This window comes from Martes martes, assembly GCF_963455335.1.
Source record: "Martes martes genome assembly, chromosome: 17".
Taxonomy (NCBI): Eukaryota; Metazoa; Chordata; class Mammalia; order Carnivora; family Mustelidae; genus Martes; species Martes martes.
The window spans coordinates 47,278,577-47,304,403 of record NC_137905.1 but is presented as its reverse complement, the minus strand read 5'-3'; the positions used below and the strand labels follow the sequence as shown (position 1 = coordinate 47,304,403).

At 52.1% G+C, this 25,827-nt stretch overlaps 3 protein-coding genes across 5 annotated transcripts; 2 read left to right on the top strand and 1 right to left on the bottom strand.

Moving 5' to 3' along the window:
* Window positions 1–367: 367 nt before the first annotated feature.
* LYPD4 (LY6/PLAUR domain containing 4) lies at window positions 368–2,009 on the bottom strand (the record flags this gene model as incomplete). Of its 2 annotated transcripts, XM_080829100.1 has the most annotated exons (4): window positions 368–570; window positions 802–1,121; window positions 1,595–1,748; window positions 1,943–2,009. In XM_080829100.1, 4 exons carry the CDS (start codon window positions 2,007–2,009, stop codon window positions 368–370), a joined length of 744 nt encoding a protein of 247 aa, XP_080685226.1. The 2 variants fall into 2 exon arrangements, with proteins under 2 accessions (XP_080685226.1, XP_080685227.1); XM_080829101.1 differs by lacking the exon at window positions 1,595–1,748 and having other exon boundaries at window positions 802–1,128; window positions 1,904–2,009.
* DMRTC2 (DMRT like family C2) lies at window positions 1,032–11,251 on the top strand (the record flags this gene model as incomplete). 2 transcript variants are annotated; one of them, XM_080829096.1, is made up of 9 exons in its annotated part: window positions 1,032–1,057; window positions 7,599–7,829; window positions 7,916–8,073; window positions 8,361–8,437; window positions 8,696–8,879; window positions 9,025–9,151; window positions 9,878–9,938; window positions 10,095–10,269; window positions 11,139–11,251. In XM_080829096.1, the coding sequence occupies 9 exons, from the start codon at window positions 1,032–1,034 to the stop codon at window positions 11,249–11,251; spliced, it is 1,152 nt and encodes a 383-aa protein (XP_080685222.1). The 2 variants fall into 2 exon arrangements, with proteins under 2 accessions (XP_080685222.1, XP_080685223.1); XM_080829097.1 differs by lacking the exon at window positions 1,032–1,057 and having other exon boundaries at window positions 7,618–7,829; window positions 8,699–8,879.
* A 4,085-nt stretch (window positions 11,252–15,336) lies between these two features.
* Window positions 15,337–24,054, top strand: RPS19 (ribosomal protein S19). Its single transcript, XM_080827740.1, has 6 exons — window positions 15,337–15,772; window positions 16,248–16,318; window positions 16,600–16,700; window positions 22,343–22,526; window positions 23,041–23,095; window positions 23,992–24,054. Exons 2-6 carry the CDS (start codon window positions 16,248–16,250, stop codon window positions 24,016–24,018), a joined length of 438 nt encoding a protein of 145 aa, XP_080683866.1. The 5' UTR covers window positions 15,337–15,772; the 3' UTR covers window positions 24,019–24,054.
* Window positions 24,055–25,827: the final 1,773 nt, after the last annotated feature.

Below are 25,827 nucleotides of genomic sequence, written 5' to 3'. Positions count from 1 at the left end.
AATGAAATATTTGGGGGAGGGGTACCTGGCAGGCTCATGAAGGAACATTCGACTCCTGTTCTCAGGGTCATGAGTTCATACCCCACACTAGGTGTAGAGATTACTTAAAAAAAAAACTTTAATTTTGGGGGTCCTCCTGGCTGCTGGGCATGACTGTCACTTTGCCAGTGACCCTCCTCCGCAACGCCTGCTCACTTCACCATGCACACTGCCCACTGCCTGCCCCTCTGCCCCCTTCCGGGGTATGTTTTGCTCCCCTCATACCTCCATGCCCCCACAACCCTCACAGACCATGGGACAAGACAGAAAGGCAACTCTGTGACTTTATTGGGTTACAGGAAGGGGTTTGTGCAGTCCAGCTAGATTGTCAGTCCCTGAAGGCCAGCAGAAGACCTGAAAGGAGGCTCCACGCAGGACTCCAACGGGAGGGCTCTGCGCCAGCAATCTGGGCCTTCTGTAAGATGTTGAGGACCTCGGTCACTCTGATGTTCCCAATATGGTGATAATTTTCTAAAAGTTTGTGGTATCCACGAGCACAGCCCAAGAGGAGAAAGGTCGTATTGAGTAAGCCTGTAAGGCAGACAGAGACGAATCAGGGACACTTCCAAGATGCAAGGGTCCTGCCCCTGCTTCCAGATGCCCCTCCTAACCCAGGACACCAGCTCTCCCACCAGAAACTTGGGGAACAGCCACCTTAGTCCTTGGAATTCATGTGCCTGGCCCGGGAAGCCCCAGTCCCCTCTTGGATCCCACCAGCCTCTTGCAGAGTGGGAAGGCACTAAAGCAAGTTTCTTTTCTCACCTGCCTGAAATTTTAAGGTGGAACTGTAACACTGAGAGGCGTCATAGGGGCAGGAATCAGTGGTGACAAAATTTGGGAGGCAATCCTTGGAGTGCTCGCCCACACAGGTCGGGCAACTATGGGGAGAAAATGCTGTAGACTTAGGAGCTCTGGCCTTGAGTTTCACAAAAGGATCCAAGTTGGTGAGGTTATTGCAGAGATATGTCCGGCACACGCGGCTGTAGGAGGCAATGGACAATCCAGGCGGCGAAACAAGGTAGGAGACTTGCTGGGGGTAAGATGAGGCTGGGCTGCAGCCCTTAAAACCCACAACTCCCCTTCTGGTCCCTGAGGAGCAGATTAGAGAGCTCTGATCAGTGCTGTTGGCCACACCCAGAGCCAACCCTCCCACCCTGCACCCTGCTCCCCCAGCTCGCTCTGCCCCATCACCAACTTTGCCATGAGGTCCACTCGCTGCAGCTGCACAGGGCTCGGATCCTGGGTCTGGGGTCTCTGTCTGTCTCTCCTCACCAACCCCTCCCCACAGGACCCTCTCTCCCCTGTGTCCCTTTCTTTTATTCTCTCCCAGATCGCCCCCCATCCACCTGGGATCACCTCCTTTCTGCCTTCCTATCCAGCCCACACCACACCCAGCCAGGTCCTGCCCTCCCCTGCCAGTGTCTTGACATTATTTTCAAAGATAAAATGGAGAAACTGTTTGAAGCTCGAGTCCAGAGTCCTTGCGTGCTGGGAATGGAGCTGGGGGTCAGAAGAGCCACCAAAAAAAAAAAAAAAAGTAATGTATCAAAGTCACTTTCCTTCGCCTGTCTCGATGAACACCAGCGTCTCCTCACAGCCCTCACTCAGCTTACACACCATGCTCCTCATCAGAAGCCACTTCCAGTCATGAAGAGAAACAGCTCTGAAGAGTGAGGATGTTGCTTCATAGCATAAAAGAGCCGCGGTCCCTAAAGGGAGAATGCCCTTCCAGTCACGGGCCCCTCACATTGCCTTCTCAGCCCCCCAGTTGCCAGCCAAGAACTTGGCCTCCACGGATCCTGAACCCTGAGGAACCCAGATACCCAGCCCTCCTTCCTCTAGTTATGTGAATCCAGCCTCCCACCCTCTGGGGTCCCAAAGCGTCCAGCCCCACAGGACATACGAGGCACAGTGGAGATGGCCCCTAGGAGGCAGAAAAGATGCACAGGGCTGAAGTGCTGGGGTCCCATGGTCCTGGGTTGGGGTCCTGGATGCTAGAGGTCAATCCAGAACCAAGATCAATCCAGATATCAAGCTCTGTTCTCGTCAGTCTCTGAATTCTCTGTTCACCTGCCTCTGGGTCACTGTTTCTAGAGCAGAAAGTTGATTGTCAGGTTTTGTGACATAGGCTCCCTGTGACCTTCAGGGACACAAGACTTCCCGTCTCCATAGTGTCCCCTCCAGCCTGCCCTGAACCCACCACATTAGCTTCTTGTCATGACCCTCACACTCCTGCTTAGGTCCTCCCATTGGACATGGTGCTGAACAGAGCTGACTTCCTCAAAGGATCCGTGTTACACAGGCTGTTCTCCAGCCAGAGACAATGAGATCAGAATAACAAGGGGGTGTGTAGGGAAGTTAACTGAAATATTACTAAATAACTCTTGGTTCAGAAAAGGATATTGAAAAGTATTTAGAAGTGAATAATAATGAACATAGTACATTTCTCTGTCTCTCTGTCTCTCTCTCTCTCACACACACACACACAAACTGCAAGTAAAATCTGGTGAAAACTAATTAAAGTCTATATTCTAGTTAAGAGTTTTATGCCAATGTCAAGTTCATGCTTGTATACTGCAGTAGTAGAAGATATCCCTGAGGGGAAGTGGAAGGAAGTATTTATGGCTTTACGACTTTTGCAACTTCTTGTGAGTCAATAACTATTTCAAAACCAAGTTTTTTTTAACTACAAGTCAAAATGTGGGACACAACTAAAGCAGTGCTTACAAGGAAATTTATGCTTTCAATACATTTGTCAGGAAACAGGAGTGTTGAAAAACATGGTCACGGATTAACTCAAGAAGTTGTACAAGGTGCAGCAAAACACCTGCCCCTTCCAATAAAGGACAGAAATTAAGATAATGACAGAAATCAATGAATTAGAACAACAAAAGTTATTACAGAAAACTTAACATTCATTCTTTGACAAAATCAATGAGATAATTCTCCAGCAAATCTAATCAAGAGAAAAAGAGAAGATGCAAATAAAATACCAAATTAAAAATCAGAAGTAACAGACAGTGGCTGTTTAAAAAAAAGAAAAAAACAAGCATACTTAAGAACTCTACATTTATAAATTTGAAAACCCAAATGAAGTAGGGGAGCCTGACTGGCTCAGTTGGTGCATCACGCAACTCCTGGGGTTGTTATTTTGAGTCCCACGTTGAGTATAGAGATGATGTAAAAAAATAAAATCTTGGGGCGCCTGGGTGGCTCAGTGGGTTAAGCCTCTGCCTTCGGCTCAGGTCATGATCTCAGGGTCCTTGGATCGAGCCCCGCATCGGGCTCTCTGCTCAGCAGGGAGCCTGCGTCCCCCTTTCTCTCTGCCTGCCTCTCTGTCTACTTGTGATCTTTGTCTATCAAATAAATAAATAAAATCTTTAAAAAAAAATAAAATAAAATCTTTAGAAAACCTGGATGAAGTGGATACATTTCTAAAATAATGTGAAATGCCAAGATTGGCATAATGCCTTAAAGCAATTAGAATGCCCAAGGGCCTCTGGAAAACTGACAAGAAAAAGAGAGTAACCCCAGTAGGAAAATGGGCCAAGCATATGAAGAGGCAATTCTCAGAAGAGCAAATCAGAAAGGCTAAAAAACATGTGGAGAGACACTCAGGCTTAACAATAATCAGAGAAAGGCAGTCTATCAAACTGTCCATCTCTCAGACTAGCAATGGACCAGAAAGCTGGACAAAGAAATGTGTTGGCAGCAATGTGGGGATACAGATACAGGGACCCTTGTGTACTGCTGCTCATGGGGTTGTTGGGAGGGGCACAGGACCCTCTTCTGGACCCTGAGGAACAGCTGAAAGTTCTGATCAATGTTTCAGGCCCAAAGCAGCATTGCAGGGAGGAATCTGGCAAGACTAAGTCAAATCAGGTTTACAAATTCCCATTTCTAGTATGTCCTAGGTACACATAATAGAGATTTCCACCTTCATCTACAAAGCAATGTATACCAGGATGCAGCATTATTATGGAGATGGTGAGTTGAAGGCAATGTGGGCATTCCTGGCTGAGACTCAGTTAACACACAACATGCAGGGGACACACTATGGAATATCATGCAATTAAAAAATACTGATTAGACATACGCATAACATGTACATGGCTGGATCAGAAAAATACAGTGCTGATTATTTTAAATAAAAACACTATATTACTTACATAAGTAAGTACTCAGAGCACAGGGTTGCCTGGGTGGCTCAGTCAGTGAAGCGTCTGGCTCTTGATTTCAGCTCAGGTTCTAATCTCAGGGTCATGAGACCGAGCCCCACCTCAAGCTCTGTGTATAGTGTGCAGTCTACTTAAGACTCTCTCTCCTGCTTCCTCTGCACCTCCCCCTCTCTTTCTCTAAGTAAATAAAATCTTTTTTTAAAGTAATAAAATAAAACTACACGTGCAGGGGTGTCTGGCTGACTCAGTAGGAAGAGCATGTGACTCGATCTCAGGGTCATGCGTTTGAGCCCCATGCTGGGTGTACTTAAATGAATGAATGAATGAGTAAGTAATAAACAAACTTTTTTTAAAACATGTGCACACAAGACACCGCACATCTTACAAGAGCACAAGAACCAAAAGACAGGCGTTAGCCACTAGAAGTGAGCGCCTACAGAAGGGTTAGGGAATGCCAAGTGGGAAATGACGATTACTAGAAATACTAACTAAAACAATGTAGGTCGTACAAAAGTTCACAGGCTTTGGACTCAAAGGTGGAGCAAGGTTAGAATCTTTATCCTTCCACTTACTGGATGTGCAATCTTGTGTAAGCTGTTGAACTCATTTATAAAATGGACTAATAATATATCTCATGAGGATGCTGTTGAAAATTAGTAAGCTTATTAATATAAAGTATCAGGCAAGTGCTAAACTCTCCATAAATGTTGGCTCTCCAGTCCCTCTCCGTCTTTCCACTATCTAAAGGATCAAGGTCAACCTCATTAGTAGCCAGTCAGGCCTCCCATACCCACATCCCCCACTGCTAGATTGGCCCCAAACAACCTGTCCAACTTTGTCTAGTACTGCTCGCCTGCACAGCAGTCCAGCTAGAGGTCACTTCTGCCACTCTTTTCTGTCCAGAATGCCTGGCACATGGGCTCTGTAATTCAGGAGTCTGTAGCAAACAAAGGGGCTGAGACCCGCAGAAAAGATGGAACACAGGACAGGGAAATGAAGGCTGACAAAGGATCACATAAAGAGATTGGGCCAATCAGAGAAGACGGCACACACCGGCCTGCAATGCAAAACGAAAGGATCCCGAAGTCTGAGCACAAATGGAGACACAAACAGAAAAGAGCGGAATGAAATTCTCAGGGGGAAAGGAGGAAGAGGTGGTCAGAGGGGATGCTACACCTGCAAAAGAGAAACCATGCAGAGGAGGAGGAGCAAACTGGTGGCCTGGAACCTTGCAGGGAGTCAGAGGACCAGCAGCCAGAGCACAATAGGAGAGGCAGGAAAATGAGGCCTGGGACACAAAGACGTGGCACCCAGGGGGAAAAGGAGACCGAGGCGGGAGGCACAGGGAAAGGGGGACAACAGGAGCGGGTGGGAGGAAAACCGTGAGACACACGGAGAAGGCAGGTGAGGATGACAGAGTGGAGCCCAGATCCAACTGACGAATTGAGGTGAAACCGGGGAGGGAGATGAACGCAGAGAGTGGAAAGGGACGAAGGGACAGAAATACTACAGCCGCGTCTCGGAAAGAGAGTGAAGTAGGGAGGGGGGTGGACAGGGCCAGGCTATTCGGAAAATAGGAACGTGGAGGAAGGGGGTCCGAAAATCAGCAGGATGGACAGAAGGACAGGAACTCTCAAGAGAACGGGAAAACCGAAGTTAGGAAAATCAGAACCTAAACGGACCGGAAGAGAGACATGGAAAGGGACGCAACCCAAGGTGGGATAAGGGAAGGAAACGGGAAAATCAGAGGAGAGGAAACGCATTAAAGGAGAAGGGCAGATCTGGAGTTGGGGCACAGGGAGAGAAGTGAGAGAAACACGAGCGTCCACACAGCGAAGAACCGCCCCAGCGAAGTCGAAGCCCGGAGCGCAAGAGGCAAAACCGCGCGGTGCAGGCTACAGGGCGAGACTGCGCGTGCGCAGTCAGGTCCAGGTCAACGCCTGGGAGGTCGGACCCGGCAGCCGTTTCTGGGGGGGGGGGGGGGGCAGGGCCAATCTTATCCTGGGAGCAGTACTCGACGCCCCATTGGCCACTTCTCCCAAAGGGGAGCAACAATCTGGAAAGGCAAGCCACAGGGGGAGGGGCAAGGGGGGGGGAATAAGACTCAACTCGACGCGCTATTGGCTGGCCTGACAGTCTGGCGCGAGGCGAAGCGGGCTGGAGGTAAGGGGAGGGCCCGTCAGTGAGGATCTTGAAGAGCATTGGTCGCTTGCCTTGACGGCGGGACATGACGCTTGAAGCTCATTGGTCCTTGTGAGAAGGGGCGGGAAAACAGGCTCGAGCGCGGCCGTTCCTCACGGCACTTCCTCACCGCGTCCTTTCGCGTCCTCCTGACTGAGTCTGACTTTGCTCGCTCGAGGCTGTGGTAACCGCGGGCCGAGGACGCGAACACGACCCCGCCCCTCCCTGTCCCTTCTCCCCCTCTCTGTGGCGCTGGACCCCCTCCCCCGCGTCCCCCTCGCGCTCCTCGCGCCCCTCTGCTCCCCTCCCCCACGCCGCGGGCCCCGGGCGCGCTCCTGGACCCTGGAGCGAGGCGAGGCCGCAGGCCCCACAGCTGAAAGGGGGTGCACGCGAGTAACAGCCGCGCGAGGCGGTGGTGCGCCGCGGGGAGGTGGGCCGGGCGATGCATGAGATCGGTTGCTGGGAATGGGTAAAAGCCCCCAAAGCGCTGGGCGCGGCGACCACCGGGTTTGCGTCAGAGTTTGGAGGGCATGTGGGTGCAGGACGGGAATCCGTGCCGTTAGGAGGGGGCCTGGCATCTGGAAGGGGCTCAGTTGGTTGAGTGAATGAAAATAATTCTTGAAAGTAGGGCGAGGAATCCGTGAGAATAAAGTAACCGCGGGGGTGGGGGGCGGGGAGGCGGCAAGAGAGCGTTCTGATTTAAAAGGGGAGCAAGGGGAACGTTGACTTGCTGGAGGTACATGACGCTGAGAATTGAACGGGGGCATCAACGTAGTTGTCGGAATTGGATCAGTGCAGGAGGGAGGGATGGGAGTCGCTGAAGACGACGGCAGGAAGAACTCTCAGAACAGGGCGTTGGGGGAAAGGGGGTGTAGAACCCCGGGGGGGGGGGCGGCGTGAATGCAGGGGTATGAGTGTGGGGCTTGTGCAGGAGGAAGCACAGGCCAGCAGCTGAGAAGGGAAGGGGGAGAGGGGCGCCGGGGAAGAAGGCGAGCCTTCTGGGAAGGAGGAAGTCCGAGGAAGGCAGTGGGGTGAAGGGGGGAGAAAGCAGGCGGGTTGGGGGGTGCGAGGAGCGAGGGTGAAGTCTGAGTCCGCAGATGGGTGCTGTGGAAACCCCTTCAGGTGTGGCCTCGCAGGGGTAGGAGGGCTGGTCAGGAGAGGGCTCATGTGGCCACCCTGACCTCCCACTCCTGCCCCCAGATCCATGGAAGCCAAGGAAATGCCCGCTGTTGTCCACCACTGTGCCTCTGACTCTGCCCCAGGGGGTGAGACCAGAGCCCCCCCAGGCACGGAGCTTATCCCCAGGAGAGCTGTCAGTCGCTCTCCCACCTGTGCCCGCTGCCGAAACCATGGCGTCACTGCCCACCTGAAGGGCCACAAGCGCCTGTGCCTCTTTCAGGCTTGCGAGTGTCATAAATGTGTCCTCATCTTGTGAGTATGAATGAGATCCAGGGAAGGGAGGAGGAAGGGCCACATCTAAAGCGAGGCTGACTTTTAACCTGCAACCCCTGTTTTAGGGAGCGCCGGAGGGTCATGGCTGCCCAGGTGGCCTTGCGTAGGCAACAGGAGGCACAGCTAAAGAGGCATCTGGCTCAGGGACTGATGAGGAGAGGCACAGCTCCTCCCAAAGCTCCTAGCCATGTCAAGAAGGGAGCCACTCGACCCGGGGTCCCCGGTGAGTGTCTGGCCAGGGATGGGTCCGGTATTGGAGTGGAGAAAGCATAAGTAGGAAAAAGAGTCCCAGACCCTCCATTGGAATTGGTATGTGACCTCAGGCAAAGTGTTTCTACTCTCTGGGCAGCCTCAGTCTCTCCAACTTTAAAATGCAGTCAAGTCCTGGGAGGATGTAGTGAGATCCCTGGGTAGAAAAAGGCCACAGGGAAGTAAGAACTCAGTTTGCAGTTGGAGTGGGGTGGAGGTAAGGAGAAAGGGTTCATCAGAGCTCTCCCTGCTCCCTCACAGCTGAAAAGGAAAACATAGCACCCCAGCCTCAGACGCCCCATGGGGCAGTCCCACTGGCACTGACACCCCCTGGGAAGGTAAGGAGAACCTGGGCCCTGGAGGAGCAACTCCTATACTAGCCCTTGCCCAGACCCTTCCTTCTGTGCCCTCAACACTTGGGTTCTAGAGCTAGCCCTGATTTGCAAATCACTTCTCTTCTATGGGTAAAAAATGAGAGGGTGGTATTTTCAGACCTCCCAAGTCTAAAGTTTTGAGGTCCTGACCCCACCCTAGAACATACTCATTCCTTTCCCAGCCTCGTATCTGACTCCAACTTGTGTTCTCTGCCCTTGCAGGATAACTCCCGGGGGCCTCTGCTGCTCAGTCGTCCCCCAGAAGCCTTGCCTTTGTCCTGGACTCCAGTGCCTCCAGGTACTTGGGCTCCTGGACACTGGCTGCCTCCAGGACTTCCCATGCCACCTCCAGTGGTATGCCGCTTGCTATGCCAAGAACCTACTGTCCCTCTGCATCCCTTTCCTGGTAAGATTAATTCAACATTCATTCAACAAATATTTGAATACTGCTGTACCAGAAAGAGAAGAGGAAGAAGATGCAGAGTAGGAAGGAAGATGGAAGTCATGACCTTTAACCCCTGTACACCCCTGCATTCTCTTACCCTCATTAGGCTTTGACCCTGGCACTTCCCTCCGGCTGCCCACTCATGGGCCTTTCCCAACCTGCCCAGGATCTCGCCCGATACTGACGACTCCCCTTTCTGGAGAATCCCAAGGGCCCTCTGCCCTGCCCCGCGCGTGAGTAGGGAGGGAAGGATATTTGTCTATAATGTGCCTAATAATGTCCTGGACACCACAGTAGATGATATAGAACACAAGGTCTCAGACTAATGTGTGAGGACAGGCACTCCTTCCTCTGCCATTGCCTGACTGAGAACTTTTGTACGAGTATCTTTACCTCTCTGAAGCTGGTTTTCTGTCAGTAAGATGGAGACACAATTACCTTCTTTTTGCTTTGTCATGAGAATTAGTGATAATGTATGGAATACACCCTAGCAGAAGCCCTGGACTTTTAATAGCAGTAGCTATTAAATCCTCTTAAACAGATAAAAGGGAATCAAACTGCCTGCTGAAAGGGTGGGGTGGGGTGGGGCATGATGGTGAGAGCCTCAGAGGCCTACAGTAGAGGCCAGAGGCCATTAGAGAAAGTTTCTTAAAGGTGCTCCTCAAGTTCCATGGGGATTGGGGAACTAGAGGAAGGAAACTAGAACCTGGTAGGGCAGGAACAGCTATCCCTGTCCCTCTCGCTGTTTATATGTTTTTTAAAAATTGACGCCATTGCCACAGTAGCTCTGGGGGAAAGAAGCTGGCAGGGATTTTCATTTTATAGCAAACAAAGCAGGCCGAGACAGGGGAAGGGACTTGCCCAAGTCCACAAAGCCTATTGGCCCAGCAGGCACCCAGACTTCCATGTGTACATGTCCATCCATGTGTTTAACCCCCTTGTTATCTTCTTGCTTCTAGATGCTCGACTCTGATACTCCAGCCCTGTGGCACCCCAGACCCTCTTCTGCTGCAGCCACAGGTCCTGGGAAAGAAGTGGGATCCAGGACCCTGGGAGGAAATTGAGCCTGGGGAAAGGAAGATAAGGGATAGTGAAGTAACCAGGGGCTGAGAGAGTACTTGGAGAGTGGGCAGAGTGGGGGTTCCCACTCTGTTTCTTTTCTTTTTTTTTTTGCAGGGCCCTGGAGCTTCTCGCCTGGCCTGGACTTCTGCCCCCTCAGAGCGGCAGCTGCAGCGGGAGGCAGCTGAGGCTCTTGTGGGTCTGAAAGACTCTTCCCAGGCTCCCCGCCTGACCTCTTCTGTTCCTCCCAATCCTCCTTGGATCTCCCTGCTCCACCCCTGTGGCCCACCAGGTAACCTGTTCCCTGAAAGAAGATGGGATAGGAATGGTTGGGAAATGGAGGTACCACGGTAAGTAGGGACTAACCAGGGTCAGCTTGTTGAACATCTTCAGACTCAGGCTCCAGGCTTCTCAACCTGACTCCTGGAATTGCAGTTGAGAGTTGTTTGGTGAACCAGTTTTACTAACTTTGTGCTTAAAAGCAAATGTCCCATGCCCTGATGTCAAGGAAAAGGGGCTCTGAGAAAAGCAGGGACTTGCCCAAAGGCATATGGCAAGACCGGCTGAGCCCGATCTCCTGACTCCAGCCTCAGGCTCCCTGCAGCTGCCTGCTGCAGATCCGATAACTGCCTTCAAGGACTTTCCATTCTACTTGGCAAAACAGGATGCCTCCACAAAGCTCAGTGACAAACCTGGAAAGAACTAAAGGAATCTTGAGGAATGAAACCTATGGGGACAGAGAGGGAAGGCTGAGGATTCTTCTGTGCAAGATGGTGGCTTGGGTATGGTGTGTGGGTGAGGAAACCTGCCTGGAAAACTGCTGGAACAGAAGGCGATGAGGCTGGAGAGACTTCCGATCCCGGAGGTCTGGATGCCAGTCTTAGGAGTCCAGACCAGCAACTGTGCATGAAAGGGAGCCAGGGAATATTTCTGAGCTAGGCAGGGACATAGAGACCCTGAGCTTTAGAAGACAAGTATGGTGGCTCTGATGGAGGGATTGAAAGAGACAAGACTGGAGGTTGGAAAATCAGTGAGGGGGAAGCGTTTGCTATAATCCAGGTGAACAAGGATGAGGCCTGGATTGGATGGGGTAAAAAGAAGGGGTTGCTGGGAAAGGAAATGGATATGACCCAGTCCTACCCCCTTCTTTCCTGCTTATAGCTCCTGCTGGAGGAAGAGGATTCCAGCCTGTTGGACCCTCTCTCCGACCCAGCCCAGCCCCCTCTGTGGCTCTGCATATTGGGCGTCTGGGCTCTATCTCCCTCCTAAGCTAGAAGCCCAGAGACGGAAGCCTTGCTGGGCAAGAGGCAACAGCCTGCGGGCACTGCATATTTGGTGTTTTGCGTCTGGATTTATGCATGGAATTTAATGTAGTACAAGCTTCCAGCTTTTCTTTTTTTTTTTCTTTACTTTTTTTTTTCTTTTTTTAAAGCTTTCAGGTGCTTCATTAGCTTTTGGTTCCTTTTGTAGTGTGGGCATTTCCTTGACTGAAAGTGGTATTCTCTTACTCACTGGGTCCTGGGACATTTTTAAATCCCCAACAAAGTGAGAGATGTGCAGTTTAAGCTAACCAGTATCTAAATAGGTTTTTGCATGAGTTCACTTTCCAGAATATTTATTTAACATATGATTCTGTACGTACCTGTGCACTCATGTCTGTCTCCATACATGCAAAAACAGGAGAGTATTTTCATTTTGTGTCTACCTTTGGGTGAGTAACTGAGAAATAAACCTTTGTTGTTTTAAGCCACTGAGATTTGGGGATTATTTGTTGCCGCACCGTCACCTAGTCTATCGTGACACAAAGGACTTGTTCAACTCACTTTTCAGTAACTACCACAAATAAATACAAACTTGGATTTCTTATAGCTATATAAGAAAGATTGGTAGAGGAAGATAGTGGGAGATTCACTGATTCAACAATGAAGTGCCTGCTCAGTGCCAGGCATAGACTGTTTCCAGCTGTCAGAGGGCTACACACTGAAATGCATACCGAGCCAAGCAAATCATATAAATGAGTAAAGAAAACTGGACGAGCCCTAGAAAACTGAGAATGCATGCCCTGCCTAAGGGGACAGCCTCCTTTACCTTAGTGGATTGTCGCCAGGCAGGACAGTGGCTATTGCCACAACTTCTGATTCTTCAGGAGAAGCTGAAAAACGGAATTTCTTTGTAGAACATCTTAATTTTCAAATGGTAGCTCAGTTTTCTTCTTTTTCAAACAATGTTTACATTTTAGAGCAGTTTTTCACAGAAAAATTGAGCACACTGTAAGTGTTCTCATGGTCTCCTTACCCCCACACAAGCACAGCCTCCCCCACTATCAACATTCCCCACTAAAGTGGTACATTTTTTAAAGTTGATCAGCTTACATTGATGTGTCATCGCCACCCAAAGTCCATAGTTTACATTAGGGTTCACTCTTATTTGTACAGTTTATGGATTTGGACAAATATATAATGACATGTATCCACCATTATAGTACCACAGAGAATAGTTCTGTTTTGTAAGATTTTATTTATTTATTTTAGAGAGAGCACAAGCGGGGGAAAAGCAGGCTCCCCACTGAGCAAGGAGCCCAATGTGGGACTTGATCCCAGGACCCTGGGATCATGACCTGAGCCAAAGGTGGACGCTTAACAAACTGAGCCATCCAGGCACCCATATTGCACAAGATAGTGTCACTGTCCTAAGATTTCTCTGTGCTCCACCTACTATTCATCCTTACCCGCACTAACCCCTGGCCACCAATGACCTTTTTACTGTTTCCATAATTTTGCTTTTTTCCCCAGAATGTCATACAGTTGGAATCCTACAGTATATCTTTTCAGATTGCCTTCTTTCACATAGTAATATGCATCTAAGTTTGCTGTATGTCTTTCCATGTCCCGATAGTTCCTTTCTTATTAGCACTGAATAGCATTCTATTATCTAAATGTACCACAACTTCTAATCATTTTTAAATTCTCTATCTGTAGAATTACTGAAAAAGGTTGGAGAGTTATCAGTTGTGGATTCAAATCCCAGCTCGAGGTCAAGCAACTTGACTCTCTAAAACTCAGTTGCCTGGTTTGTAACCACCTTATAGAGTTGTTAAGATTACAAATCTGTAAAAATTAACACCAAGGATGTACTACTGAGAAACCATGTTATCTGAAATCATAGACTGTCAGAAAGTTTGCTCTTCAAAATCATAGTAATAGTGAGAAGGGGACATCTCACTCTTGCCTGAAGGATCATTTTAACATAGAGAAGCAGGTATGATTTCCAACACAGGTACAGACCTTCAGAGGAGGGATTTCTGAAGATAACATTGCACATTTATCTTAACTCTATAATTTCTGAAGAAACAGGACCTTGTGCCTGCTTCTCTGCCCAGGCATGATGCTGACTCCATTATATAGGATCTGCTTTGCCTTGAGTCCATTAAAGCTCTGCTTAGTATATAAATTTTATATAACATTCATTCTTCCCCAAAACCTGTATTATCCCCGTGTCTTCTTTTGTTTGGTGAGGCACACTACACAGTTCCTCTGGACAGCTCTTTTTTAAAAAAGAAATACTTAGGGGGTGCCTGGGTGGCTCAGTGGGTTAAAGCCTCTGCCTTCGGCTCGGGTCATGATCCCAGGTCCTGGGATCGAGCCCCACATCGGGCTCTCTGCTCAGCAGGGAGCCTGCTTCCTCCTCTCTCTCTCTCTGCCTGCCTCTCTGCCTACTTGTGATCTCTGTCTGTCAAATAAATAAGTAAAATCTTTTTTTAAAAAAAGAAATACTTAGTAAATTGACCCAAGTGAATTAAGCTTAAATGATTCAGCACTGATATTAGAAATGTACATCAAGGGGCGCCTGGGTGGCTCAGTGGGTTAAAGCCTCTGCCTTCCATTCAGGTCATGATCCCGGGGTCCTGGGATCGAGCCCTGCATCAGGCTCCCCGCTCAGCGGGAAGCCTGCTTCTCCCTCTCCCACTCCCCCTGTTGGATTCCCTCTCTCGCTGTATCTCTCTCTGTCAAATAAAATCTTTAAAATGTATATCAGAAATGTATAAAAGGTGAATATAAGTTATCCAAGTATATGGACATTTATACTTACACAGGCATACAACTTACATAGTCAAACACACATATGTTGATTCTGGGGGGAAAATCTGAGACACTTAAACTATTCTAAGTGTGAAATAGGTTTCAAAAACATTCTGCATGAAACTAAATACATGATGTTATCATGCTTAGAAGCATAGTTTATGTTCTAGACCGAATGTTTGTGTCACCCCCCAAAATTCCTATACTGAAACCTAATTTCCACTTGTAATGGCATTTGGAGGCAGTGCCTTGGGAGAGATTAGTGCCCTAATAAAATATTCCCCAAAGAGCTCCCTCACTCACCTCTCTGCCATGTGAGGACATAGCAAAAAGATGGCTATGAACGGGGAGGCTGGCCCTCACCAGACACTAGATCTGCTGGTACTTTGATTTTGGACTTTCCCAGCCTCCAGAACTATGAGAAATAAATTTCTGTTGTTTATAAGCCACTATCTATGGTATTTTGTTATAGCAGCTTGAACCAACTAAAATAGTTGGTTTTACTTTTTTAACAGATACTGGCATAACATATTGGTTTATTAATAACCAAGGCGTTTTGCATACACAGTATCTCACTGTGGAAAACATATTATTTGATCGTAGTTTAATTTAAACTCTGTCTTTTCAGCATAATAGCCACACACATTTAAATGTCTCCTTTTCTGCAGCAAGTTAACAATTTTATTGGACAGTGAGTGAGTCCCTTCAGTGTTTGGTTGTTGGACCTGACAAGGATTACACTAGACTACGCATATAACACTACATAACGTTTATCTGTGCCTGGCACAGAGTAGGCACACAAAAAATATTTGCTGATAGAATTAATTTGATACACCATGTACAGGAGTAGTAATTTAAAACGGGCAAACAAACGGGATTTCAGTGTATCTATTTAAATTGTATTTTCTTTCTCTTCACGGATAAACTGAAGCGTTCAAAGGGCAAGTGGGCAGACTGAACCCGGACAGGTCAGTGAGGTGGATAGACTCCCAGCGGGATAGATTCCCAAAGCGTTGAGCGAACACATTCCGGCACTAGGCAGAGCTGCCCTAACTTCTCCGCAGGTCCCGCCTCCGCCTCTTTGTCCCTGCCCCGGTCTCCTCCCTGCCTGCGGTGCCTCCTTCCCACTGCGGTCGCCTGGGCCGTGATGAAGCAGTTTCCGCCCTAACAGGGGTGGTCCGGCTCCGCCTGCTCTCGCGAGAACTGGTGGTCGCACACATTTCCTCTTCGTGTCTCCGCAGGATTCCCCGTCACAGTTCCGCCCTTACTACCTCCACTTCCGGCCCGAAAAGCCACTTCCACCCAGAAAGGGGGTGGTGATCGGGTCACTCTCCCCTGTCCATTCAAATGCCGCACAACTTCCGCCACCCCCGTGTCCTCCGCCGCTGTTCCTTCCGCCACAATCGACGCAAACGAAACTACACACCCCCAGTTCAGGACGGGAGCTCTGTTTCTTTCCGACAGGGGAAAGGGCTGGGAGGAAGCACGCCTCCAACCCCTCGTCCTCGGCTTCTCCCTTCGCGAGCCCGCCTCCTCCCCACGCACCCGCCCATCTCCGCCGAGACGAAGCCGGATTCGCCCTGAGAGAGGCGGGGCTGCTCCTCTGGCTCCGCTCTCGCGAGCGCTCGGACCTCTCGCGAGGCCCGGCGCCCGACTTGTGCGCCCGGGAAACCCCGTTGCTCCCTTTCCCCTGGCTGGCAGCGCGGAGGCCGCACGGTAAGGCGGGCGCTCCGGTTCGGGCTGGGCGCGGGGCGTCAGGGCTGGACTCCCCAACCGGGAGCGCGTGCCCGAGGGCCCCGGGGCGACTGTGTGTGGCCGCCCCGCCCCTTGGAGCCGCAGCCACGTGCGAGCGGCAGGCCCGAACATGCCCGGTCGGCGCGGTCCGGAAAACGAGACCGGACCAGGTGGGCGGCGTGGATGCGGGGGCCGTCCTCGGATCAGGGGCTAGGGTCTAATAGCGTTTCCACAGCGGCTCCAGGCCGTGCTCTTGGCGCCCCTCAGAGATCTTGAGTGGCGGTGAACTCGAGCACCCACAGGCGCAGGGGCCTTTAGCCTTTAGGGCCCAGTCCCGACGCGTGGGCCTTGGGAAGTAACAGGAGTGCGGCGGTTTCGGTCGCGTGGGGCGAGGTCCCGGCCCCTGTCATTCGTCCGCACGGGTCCTGAGCTCATGTGCTTGCTCTTTCTCCCTCAGATGCCTGGAGTTACTGTAAAAGACGTGAACCAGCAGGAGTTCGTCAGAGCTCTGGCAGCTTTCCTCAAAAAGTGAGTGTGGGGACCGGGGCTTCACCGCGGATGGAGGCTGTGGTCTTCGCCTGGCTCCTCGGTGGGCGTTGTTTTTCTTTTGGGGAGGGGTGGTGTGAGGTCTCCTGTGGAGTTCTCTTGTCTGTATGAGGCCGCGTTTGGCTTGTAGTGGGGTTTCAGATGCTTTGTATTCTGGGACACATGGGCCTCCTATTAACCTGCCGTTGTGCTGAGCAAAGGGGATTTGGGGGGTGGAGTTTGTGCGGGCTCCTGAATCGTGCCTTTCTCACTGTTGGTCCCAGGTCTGGGAAGCTGAAAGTCCCTGAATGGGTGGACACCGTCAAGCTGGCCAAGCATAAAGAGCTTGCTCCCTACGATGAGAACTGGTTCTACACACGAGCTGGTGAGGAACTCGGGCCTCTGGCTGGGGAGTGGGGGCTTGGGTGACCTCTAGCACACACCATACCTTCCCGTTATCTCTGGATCCAAGATTGCAAGAGAGGTGAAACTCTTCAAGTCATAGCTGGCCTGCAGTGTGAGGAGAAACCTCGGACTGCCTGTGCATGGCCCGTGTGACACTCGATAGCTTCACATTCTGAGTCTCTTTCTTTGTAAGAGGTTTATGTGAGGACCTGTGGCTTCTTCTGAGCCTCCAGAAAAAAAGAGTCAAATGAGTGTTCATATTTAAAGGGGGCATGTTTAGAGGGAGGTATTTATCTTTCTGTGTTAATGGGAACTAGACTCAGGTTCGTCTGCACCGCTTGACTGTGTGACCTCCATCTGCCTGTGCCTCTTGCGGTCCTCTCTAAAATGGGGCTAACGATTGTACCGTTGCAGGATTGTAGTGGGAATCAAATGAACTTAACGGCTGTAAAAATGCTATAAAGTGTATTTGTGGCTGACTTCAAGTCAGCTGTCTAGTTTTTATTCAGATCATTAGGCCAGCTTTCTCCTTGTCTCTCTAGTAAGTTTTTCTTGAGAGGTGGAGGTCTGGCCTTATCACTGTGTGCTGTAAATCTTGGTAGGGCCCAAGGACCCAAAGAAGGTCTTATGGTCACTCTGGTAACCATGCCAGCCCCCCCCCCTTTTATTAAGTCTTCCAGTGATGACAACTTGGAATGAATGACTTAAATGTAGCACCTGATAGCACAGTGCTAATTTGCACCTGTCCTTGACATTTCGGGTTTCTCCAAGCTGTCATCCCACGAAGGCCTAATTTAGGAATTATAGGGGGTGCTCAGTGCAAGACTGTTTGAGGTGGCAGCCTCTGCACAGGCCTTCACTAAGGGCCCTCGGCCTCTGCAACCTTCAGCCTTCCTCTGTGGTATAGGGGCTCCATCCTGGCCAAAGCTTGTCTCCAGATAGGAAGTAGGTGGGAAGCAAGGTTTGGAAATTGAGAAGACTTCAGGATGACCTTGAGAAGAGTTGGCCTCGGTACAGGTTGCCTTGGCACTTCGGAACACGGACAGTTTCGTAGATTTGTGATGGACTCATGCATGGAATGTTGTGAGATCCACTCTAATTCAGGCTCTAGACTGGACATAGGGGCCAATATGACTCAGCCACAGCCTCAGACCACTGAGGATGAAACAGTCAACTCAGGGGTAGGGTGGGTGGCATATGCATGTGGTGGGCATTGCTGCTGTGCTTTTAGAAAATGGGGCTGGTGGAGGGAAGCTGACATGACTTCCCGGGGCACATCAGTGATGGAGCCTGAATGAGACCACCACCCTATCCATCCATCTTGGGAAGCAAGGCTGCCTGGCCTTCAATGATCTTTGGCAATGCCCCAAGAATCAGTTGGTCAAGGTGGCTTTGGGTCTAAAATGAGAAATTCTAGCCTTTTTGGTATGGTCAGGAAGATAGATGTATTTTGTTTAATCTGCCTAATCCAGAACCTACCAGGTAGTACTGGTGGTTTCTGTTTTGTGGTTGTTGTCAGGAAGGTCAAGTAACATGTCAGCTAGCGATGCCGCAAATCTACCCCACCCACGCCATCACTTGAGGGGGTGGGTCTCCAGTTCTCCTCCCTTGGCTGCATTTCATGGTTTATGTTTTTGTAGTTCGGGAAAGCTTAGTGGGAAACTAGTTAAAGACACTGGTCAGTGCACACAGATGAGTCTTACTGTGGCTGTGGTCTCTTTCTGCCCAGTCTGCTTCTTTTCTGACAACTCACATGAAGTGTGCGTCCTCTACCTGCTCTCCTGGCCTCCTTTCCTCAAGATTCCCAAATGCCTTTTTTTTTTTTTTTAAAGAAGGAATTTTTTAAAAAAATATTTTATTTATTTATTTGTCAGAGGGAGAGAGAGCGAGTGAGCACAGGCAGACAGAGTGGCAGGCAGAGGCAGAGGGAGAAGCAGGCTCCCCGCCGAGCAAGGAGCCCGATGTGGGACTCGATCCCAGGATGCTGGGATCATGACCCGAGCCGAAGGCAGCCGCTTAACCAACTGAGCCACCCAGGCGTCCCCCCAAATGCCTTTTTAAGAATTTTTTTATTCATTTGAGAGAGCGTGGGCACCAGCAGGGTGAGGGGCAGGCAGAGGGAGGGCGAGATGCAGGCTCCTTGCCAAGCAGGGGGAGCCTGATGCGAGGCTCCATCCCAGGTCCCCAGGGTCATGACCAGAGCCAAAGGCAGGTACCTAACCAACTGAGCCACCCGGTTGCCCCCCAAACTCCTTTTTTAACGTTGCCTAGCTGCCTTAGTGCCAGAGTGTGGTGGTTCTAGACCCCGGTTTGTTGCGTGTGTACCTTTTTGTTGGGACACTGCCACGCCTATTTTATATTCACACCAGAGGCAGAGTTGCAGTTGTGACAGACCACATGACCTACTAAACCGAAAATTGTGACTTTGAGCCCTCGCAGGGTAAGTTTGCCAGCTGGAGTGCTCCCACCTCGTTAGGGTTAGCTCATACTCTGGACAAGTCCTAGGAGATACTTCATTACCAAAGAGGAAACTGAGGTATAGACAGGCAGGGTGACCCTGGGAGAGTCCTGGGAGGCTAACTCCAAAACCAGGGTCTGTGCTGTATGTGCTTTATTCCTTCTCTGGATCATGGGGCCTTGGCTCGTCCCCTTGGGGGTGTGGAACCAGAGCACAGTGGGGCAGTGGTCTGTCCTGGAGGCTGAGCTCTGGCAGGAGGTGGTGTGGGGATTGACATCTGGAGGCATGTGGGAGTCATCGTGGAGCGACCAGGTTCTGATCTCAGGGTGGGGGGGCGGATAAAACAGGGCAGATGGCAGAACCCACCTGAGGGTGCTCTGAAAGAGGGACAGAGCTACAGGAGTGAGAAGTACCGAGGCACAGTGGTGTGGGGTGAAGGGTGAGGTAGGGCTGGAAAGAACCTGTGTCAGGAGCTGCTCTAAGAGCGCCAAGGAAAGGCCACCATTGGGCTTTGTAAAGGGGGTGTTTCAGTATGGCCTTGGGCAAGTCTCTTGACCTCTCAATTCCCAGAAGGTCCTGCTTGGGAGTGAGGTGAGAATCCATTGTCTTGTCAGCCAGCTGCTGCTGAATTGGGACGTCTGAATGTGTTTCATGGTAGGATGGAACCTGGTCCTCTCTGACTACTGCTGTGTTATGGGCAGGGTGGAGGCCTTGGAGACCATGCAGGAACAAGTTAAGGGGTGACAAGGCCGGGAAAGTAAGTCTGTCCTTAGAAGCTCAGCAGAGAAGGGTTGAGGGCAAGATGTATCTGGGAGGCCACTTTGTGACCCAGTAGGTCAGGATGCGATCACAGCTCTGAACTTAAAACCAGCTGTTGAGATGGTGAGCTATGAAGACACCTGTGCAGCTCCCGTGGTCTGCCAGGTGCTCCAGTCCCCCCTCACTCCCTTGTGACATTCCTGCACCTGGTGGCCCAGTGCACAGGGCGTGCTGCTGGTCCTTCCTTTGCAGGGGGAGGTGCAGACTGGTTATTAGGGACAGGGTTTCCCAAGAGGAGCGCAGCAGAAAGCCCTCAGAGGGACTCGAGGAGAAGCCATTTGTGCGGATACCTGGCTCACTGTGCCGCTCATAAACCGAAGGATGGCCCGGATTTGTGACATAACAGCTCTACTTCAAAGGGATTGGGACCTGGGTCTCCAGCAGGGGTGCGGAGGTGTGGGAAACGGGTATTTTGTAGAATTTGTTTATTTTGACTGTAATACTTTTCAATTCGTGAAGTTAATACTCTCCCTTATAATGGGTCAGGAAAATATTATCAGCGGGGTTGGGTGGGGGGACACCTAGGCTTGTGATGTCTGACACCACACTGCATGATTTTATGCAGCTTTAAAAAAAATTTTTTAACGGAACCCACCTCTCCTTCCTTGAAGAAACTAATAGCTGGACTTGGCTGGAGCTTATTCTCTGCCGCTCGCTCCTCGGATGAAGGAAATCTTGCCCTTTGGGTACCGTGGCCCAGACCGCCGGAATCGGGGGGCAGACTCACAGCTGCTGAGCAGCAGTGTTGGGGTTCAGACCCGGTGTTACCGCACAGCTCAGGGGTTGGCCACGCCTTTTCATACAGAGCCCAGATCGGACTGGGCAGACCTTGGTCCTGTCTTGGCCAGGCCTCTCCTGGGCATCTGTGCGCTCAGTATTCATCTCACCCACTTTGTGAGGCCGTGCTATGCTCCCCAGTCCTGGGTGCAGCCCGCGTGGGAGAGTGGGTCTCCACCCCAGTCAAGGCATGCTCTGGGACAGGCTCGGTGGGGAAGGGTGGTCACTGCTGGGCATATGAGCTGGTCTGAAAATCTGGAGTGCTCCGGTGATGTCACTGGAAGGGGGTTTTGGGCTTGGAGGTGGGGAGGGTGCTGCAGGGTAAAGAGGGAGCAAGAACCAAGGAGAAGGGGGTTTTGTTTTGTTTTGTTTTTTTAAGGAGAAGGGTTTTAAAGTGAGCAGAGGCCACAAGCAGGGAACCTGAGGAGCGGGTGTGTGGTGGCCCTGATGGGTGGGGATGGTTTCGGCTGTGCTGTGGCCCCCAGAAGCCCTCAGCTGTATCTGGAGACCATCTTACGGGGTGGAGGGGGCTGGGGAAGAACTACTCTGAGGGGGCAGGCAGGGAGGAGGAGTTCCCGTTTCACCCCACCCTGAGCTGGCAGCACTGGAGGGTCATGGCCATGGCCTGGCACCGGCTCTTGGGAGTGAGTGGTTCCTGGCCGAGTGAGTCCTGATTCCCTCTCTGAGCTGCAGGGCTAAACCTTACATGCTGGGCTTCAGGAGCCCTGGAGTGACCTAGAGGCCCTGTATCGGGCCCCAGTTCCTTCGCATTTCAGTGGCCCCCTGAGGTAGAAAGCCAGAACAGTGTCTTCCGGAGCCTGTTGGCTTTTCTGTGAAGGAGAATGACGCTAGACGCCTGGGCAGTGACAGCCACGCTCTTCTGAGGGACCGTTACTCCTGGTTCTCAGATGAGGGTGAGAGGCGAGCCAAGGCCATACCCGCAGGCCAGGTCCTGAGGCCATCTTACTTCCTCGGGGAGTAGGACGAAAAGCAGATAGCACAGGGCCCCGGTGAGAAGCAGTCCTGTTGAACAGAACAGTGAGGGGCGGGGGACTTGCCCAAGCCAGGCTAGGGATGAGAACCTGTGTCCCTGGTGGGGTGGGATACCCATTCCAGGTTGCATGGGGTGTCTGTTCTAACCCTGAGTTTTCCGGGGCAGAGGGGCTCAGGGAGCTGCACTTGGGTGGCGGCCTGGCCCTTCTACCCTGCTGCCCCTCAGGCCTGGGCACGTGGAGGTGGACATCACGACTTAAGCATTTGCCAGGCTCTACCTGCAGGACAGAGTCCCACCTCACGGCAGCACGGCTCTGGCAGGCCCTCCAGTCTCCCAGGCTGGGCGCAGGGTGCGGGGACACTTAGTGTGGGATAGCTGGGCGGTGGGGGCCTGCCACTGGGTCTTGGTGTGCGTTCTCAGTTCCCCGGGCTATACAGTGGGAAGAATTAGCAACCACACACAGAAGTGATCTGTGTGTGACCTTGAGCAAGGCCCTTCCCGCGGCCTGCCTCAGCCGTGGAGAGGGGCCTTCTCTGCTTGAGCAGCGTCCTCACATCTGCACACACGCCCCCAGCTTCCACAGCACGGCACCTGTACCTCCGGGGCGGCGCTGGGGTCGGCTCCATGACCAAGATCTACGGGGGACGCCAGAGAAACGGGGTCATGCCTAGCCACTTCAGTAGAGGCTCCAAGAGCGTGGCCCGCAGGGTCCTGCAAGCCCTGGAGGGGCTGAAAATGGTGGAAAAGGACCAAGATGGGTAAGCAGGGGTGGGGGGAATGATAAAGAGACTTGGGGTCCGATCACCTGTAATGAAGTTATCTAGAACCATCCTTCCCCCATGCGGGGAAGTGCTGGGTCTGTCCTGCACAGGCTGCAGCTGCCCCTTAGGCAGGGGATTCTGCAGAAAAGCGAACAGTGAGGGGCCTCGCCCCGACCTCGCTGGCTGACTACCCCGAGCTCCAGGAAGGTAATTTAGCGACTGTCCGCTTTCATTAGCCTGCTCGTTAACTTTTCCCAATTGATTTTTCGGGGCTTTTGATCTAATGCTTGCACAAACGACACCCCGGCAGCTCCCAGGGGGGCTCCCGCTCCTGCCCCCAGCTCGTTAGAATGCAGCTGACTGGGGCCCACGGTGGGACTTGGCTGGTGTCATGTGGGCCCATGGCCAGGTGTGCCTTCTTGGGAAGCCTGGCTCACATCCAGGAGGGGCCTGGCAGTGACAGGGCTGAGAGCCTGTGCTCACGGGGCGCTGCATGACTCTTCTCCCACAGGGGCCGCAAACTGACACCTCAGGGACAGAGAGATCTGGACAGAATCGCCGGACAGGTGAGGTCTGGGTGTGGGCCAGGGCTGGGTCCCTGAGTCACTGTGCAGGGAGCTTTAGAGCCTGAGCTTTGTTAGGTCAGTGTCCTCCCCTGGAGGGGACTGCCCGGGGTTGGGGGGGGGGGCGGCAGGAGGAAATTCTGACTGCTTTCCTGCTAGAGCTGGTTGGAAATGCTGGTGCCGGGGTGAATGGGCCCCAGGCCTGCAGTGCAGCTGCAGCTGGGCTTGTTGCTCGTGCAGGACCTGTTCCTTCACACACAGCTGCCTCTGCCCACGTCCGCCGCCTTAGGATTGGGGCTGCGCTGTTTCCTCCTATTCATGCCTGCTGAGCACCAGATGGGACGGGTGTGGAGAGGGGAGGCAGGCCAGCTCGGAACTCTGGTCTCCGTCCAGATGACTGGCTGGCTGGACACCTTGGGGCAGAGTCCGTTTGCCTGGAGGCAGTCGTGTCCCGTCCCTGTGCCCCCCCCCCCCCCAGTGCCAGCCATGGACCCATTGTTGGTTTTCTTTATGTATCATTGACTCAGGCCTCCTAGGAGTTTTGAAGGGGGCTTAGCCACTTAGTCAAGGAGCAAAAGAATAGGTGTCAGCCCCCTGGGTGTCCAGGGGCAGCCTGGAAGGAGCTGGTGAACTCTTCCAGGGCAGGGCAGAGCCTGGCACGGACATCAGTGTGGGTGACAGGGCAGTGGGCGGTGGAATCCCACTTCCTATCCTCGAGTCCCAGTTGGTGCTTCTGTAAAATGGGGAAGTGCCTGAGGGTGTAGGGATCAGACCCGGGGCACATGCTTCAGGCCACAACCCCATTTGCTTGGTGTCCCTCAAGTAGTGGGAGCTGCTCCAAAATGCCTGAACACAGACCCCACGCCTGATCCTAATTACTTTCCCATCTCTTCCCGCAGGTGGCAGCTGCCAACAAGAAGCATTAGAACAAATGCTGGGTTAATAAATTGCCTCATTCATAATCCTCGTCCGGGTCTCTCTCTCTCTCTCTGCTGGCTGTTCCCCTTCCACTGGGGGGCGCAAGGAAGGAGCCCTGAACTTCACTTCTTCCCTCGTGAAAGGGGCAGCCCAGGGGGCCCCCTGGTGGGCTATAGCATCAATAGCCACTGAAGCCTGAAGCCCAGCCTTCCTGCCCCAGCTGGGCTGGTGGTTGGGTGGGACCTGGAGGCTCTTGCCCCTCCCCCACATCCTGCCTTTGCTGTTCTCAGTAAGATGAGAAACTGAAAGGAGTGGCTGTTGAAGCGATGGCCCCACTTTGGGCCTGGGCTGCAGAGGTAGCACTCTGTCCCCTGCTGGAACAAAGCAGGAGGGGCAGGTGGCTTTTTCCCTGAAGGAGGTAGACTGGGACAGCCAACCTTCACTCCTGGTGGTTGAGTGTTCCTGGCATGCACCTTTTGGAGCTTGTCCCTCCCCAGAGTTGGGGTGGGGTGCCGCTTTCCACACCCACCACCGCCTGAGGGAAGGGGTGTGCCAGGCTCCTGCACAGAGGTTGAGCTGGGCCTTCAGGTGGCACCACCTCCGGGGTCCTGCGTGGCGATTGGCTCTTAGTGTGAATGGGGTGGGACCTTTGAAGGGCTCTAAGTGGGTGTGTGCCAGCAGACCCCAAAAAGCGGAGCCTGGAGAAGTGGCCCAATGCGACCAGACCCACCCCCTGCCTGGGGAACTCTGAGATGCTGAGCCTGAGCTGGCTTGGCCAAGGTCTCCCGATTTTCTCCAGCCCAGGTTATTGGGGTCCATTTACTTCCAGTGTGAAGTCTGGGCTTTGAACTCAGACTTGACTTCCAGCTCTGACCCTAATTCTGTGCAATCCTGAGCAATTTATTCCCCCTCTGAGCACTCCACTTGTCTGTATCACTCCTGAGGGATCTGCAGTTGCCGTATAGATTGTGCCTTGGCTCAGAGAAGCACACCAAGCACATGACCCATTGGTTACTTGGTGTTTAGGATGGAAAAAACAGAATCCCACAGCTGGCGGGGAATGAAGCTGTCATCCCTCCCAGTTCCAGCTCAGAAATCTGCTGGCGGATTTATACGGATTAAACAGCCCGCCACATGGCAAGGTACAGAATACACTTAACAGACTAGGCAACCCTGCAAAGGTGCCAAAAGCACCCACATGTGGGGCGTAAGGAAAGTCACAAGTTGGGTCATCCGCCTGTGCACCTCAGCAAAGGGGTGGCAAAGCCGGAACTTGAACTCGGGTAACCAGGCTCTAACCACTGCAACGAACTGCCCTTTGGAAGTAAGGGAAGTGGAAAAACAAGGCCCAAGGGATTATGAGCCTGGGCATGGCCTTGGGCCACTCCCTGTTCTGGGCTCATTTCCTTTTTTGTCAACTGAGGATGAAGAGGTCCTGGAGTAGGCAAGAGAACACAATGCAGCGAGGCCCAGTACCTGGTTGGCACACATGGCACCAGGCCCACGTGCTGGCTGAGACGCAGGTGGGTGTCCCCAATAGGCCAGAGGGCCTGAGCTGTCCCTCTGTGGCCACTGGGGGGCAGTCGAGGGCCTGGAAATGGACTCTCCAAAGAAGGAGAGGAATTCATAGGGCTGCCGGATCTGTGCCGGCAGGTTCTTCCTGGGGGAGAGGGGTCATAAAGAGGAACTGAAGTGTGGAAGGGCTGGTAACCTGCTACGCAGCCATGGTAACAGAAGAACACCTAGGTCCCCAGAGGGTCGGGAAGGGGGGAGGGTTCCCAAGGCCAGAGAAGGGGAACTGTGTCCTTTTCTCATGG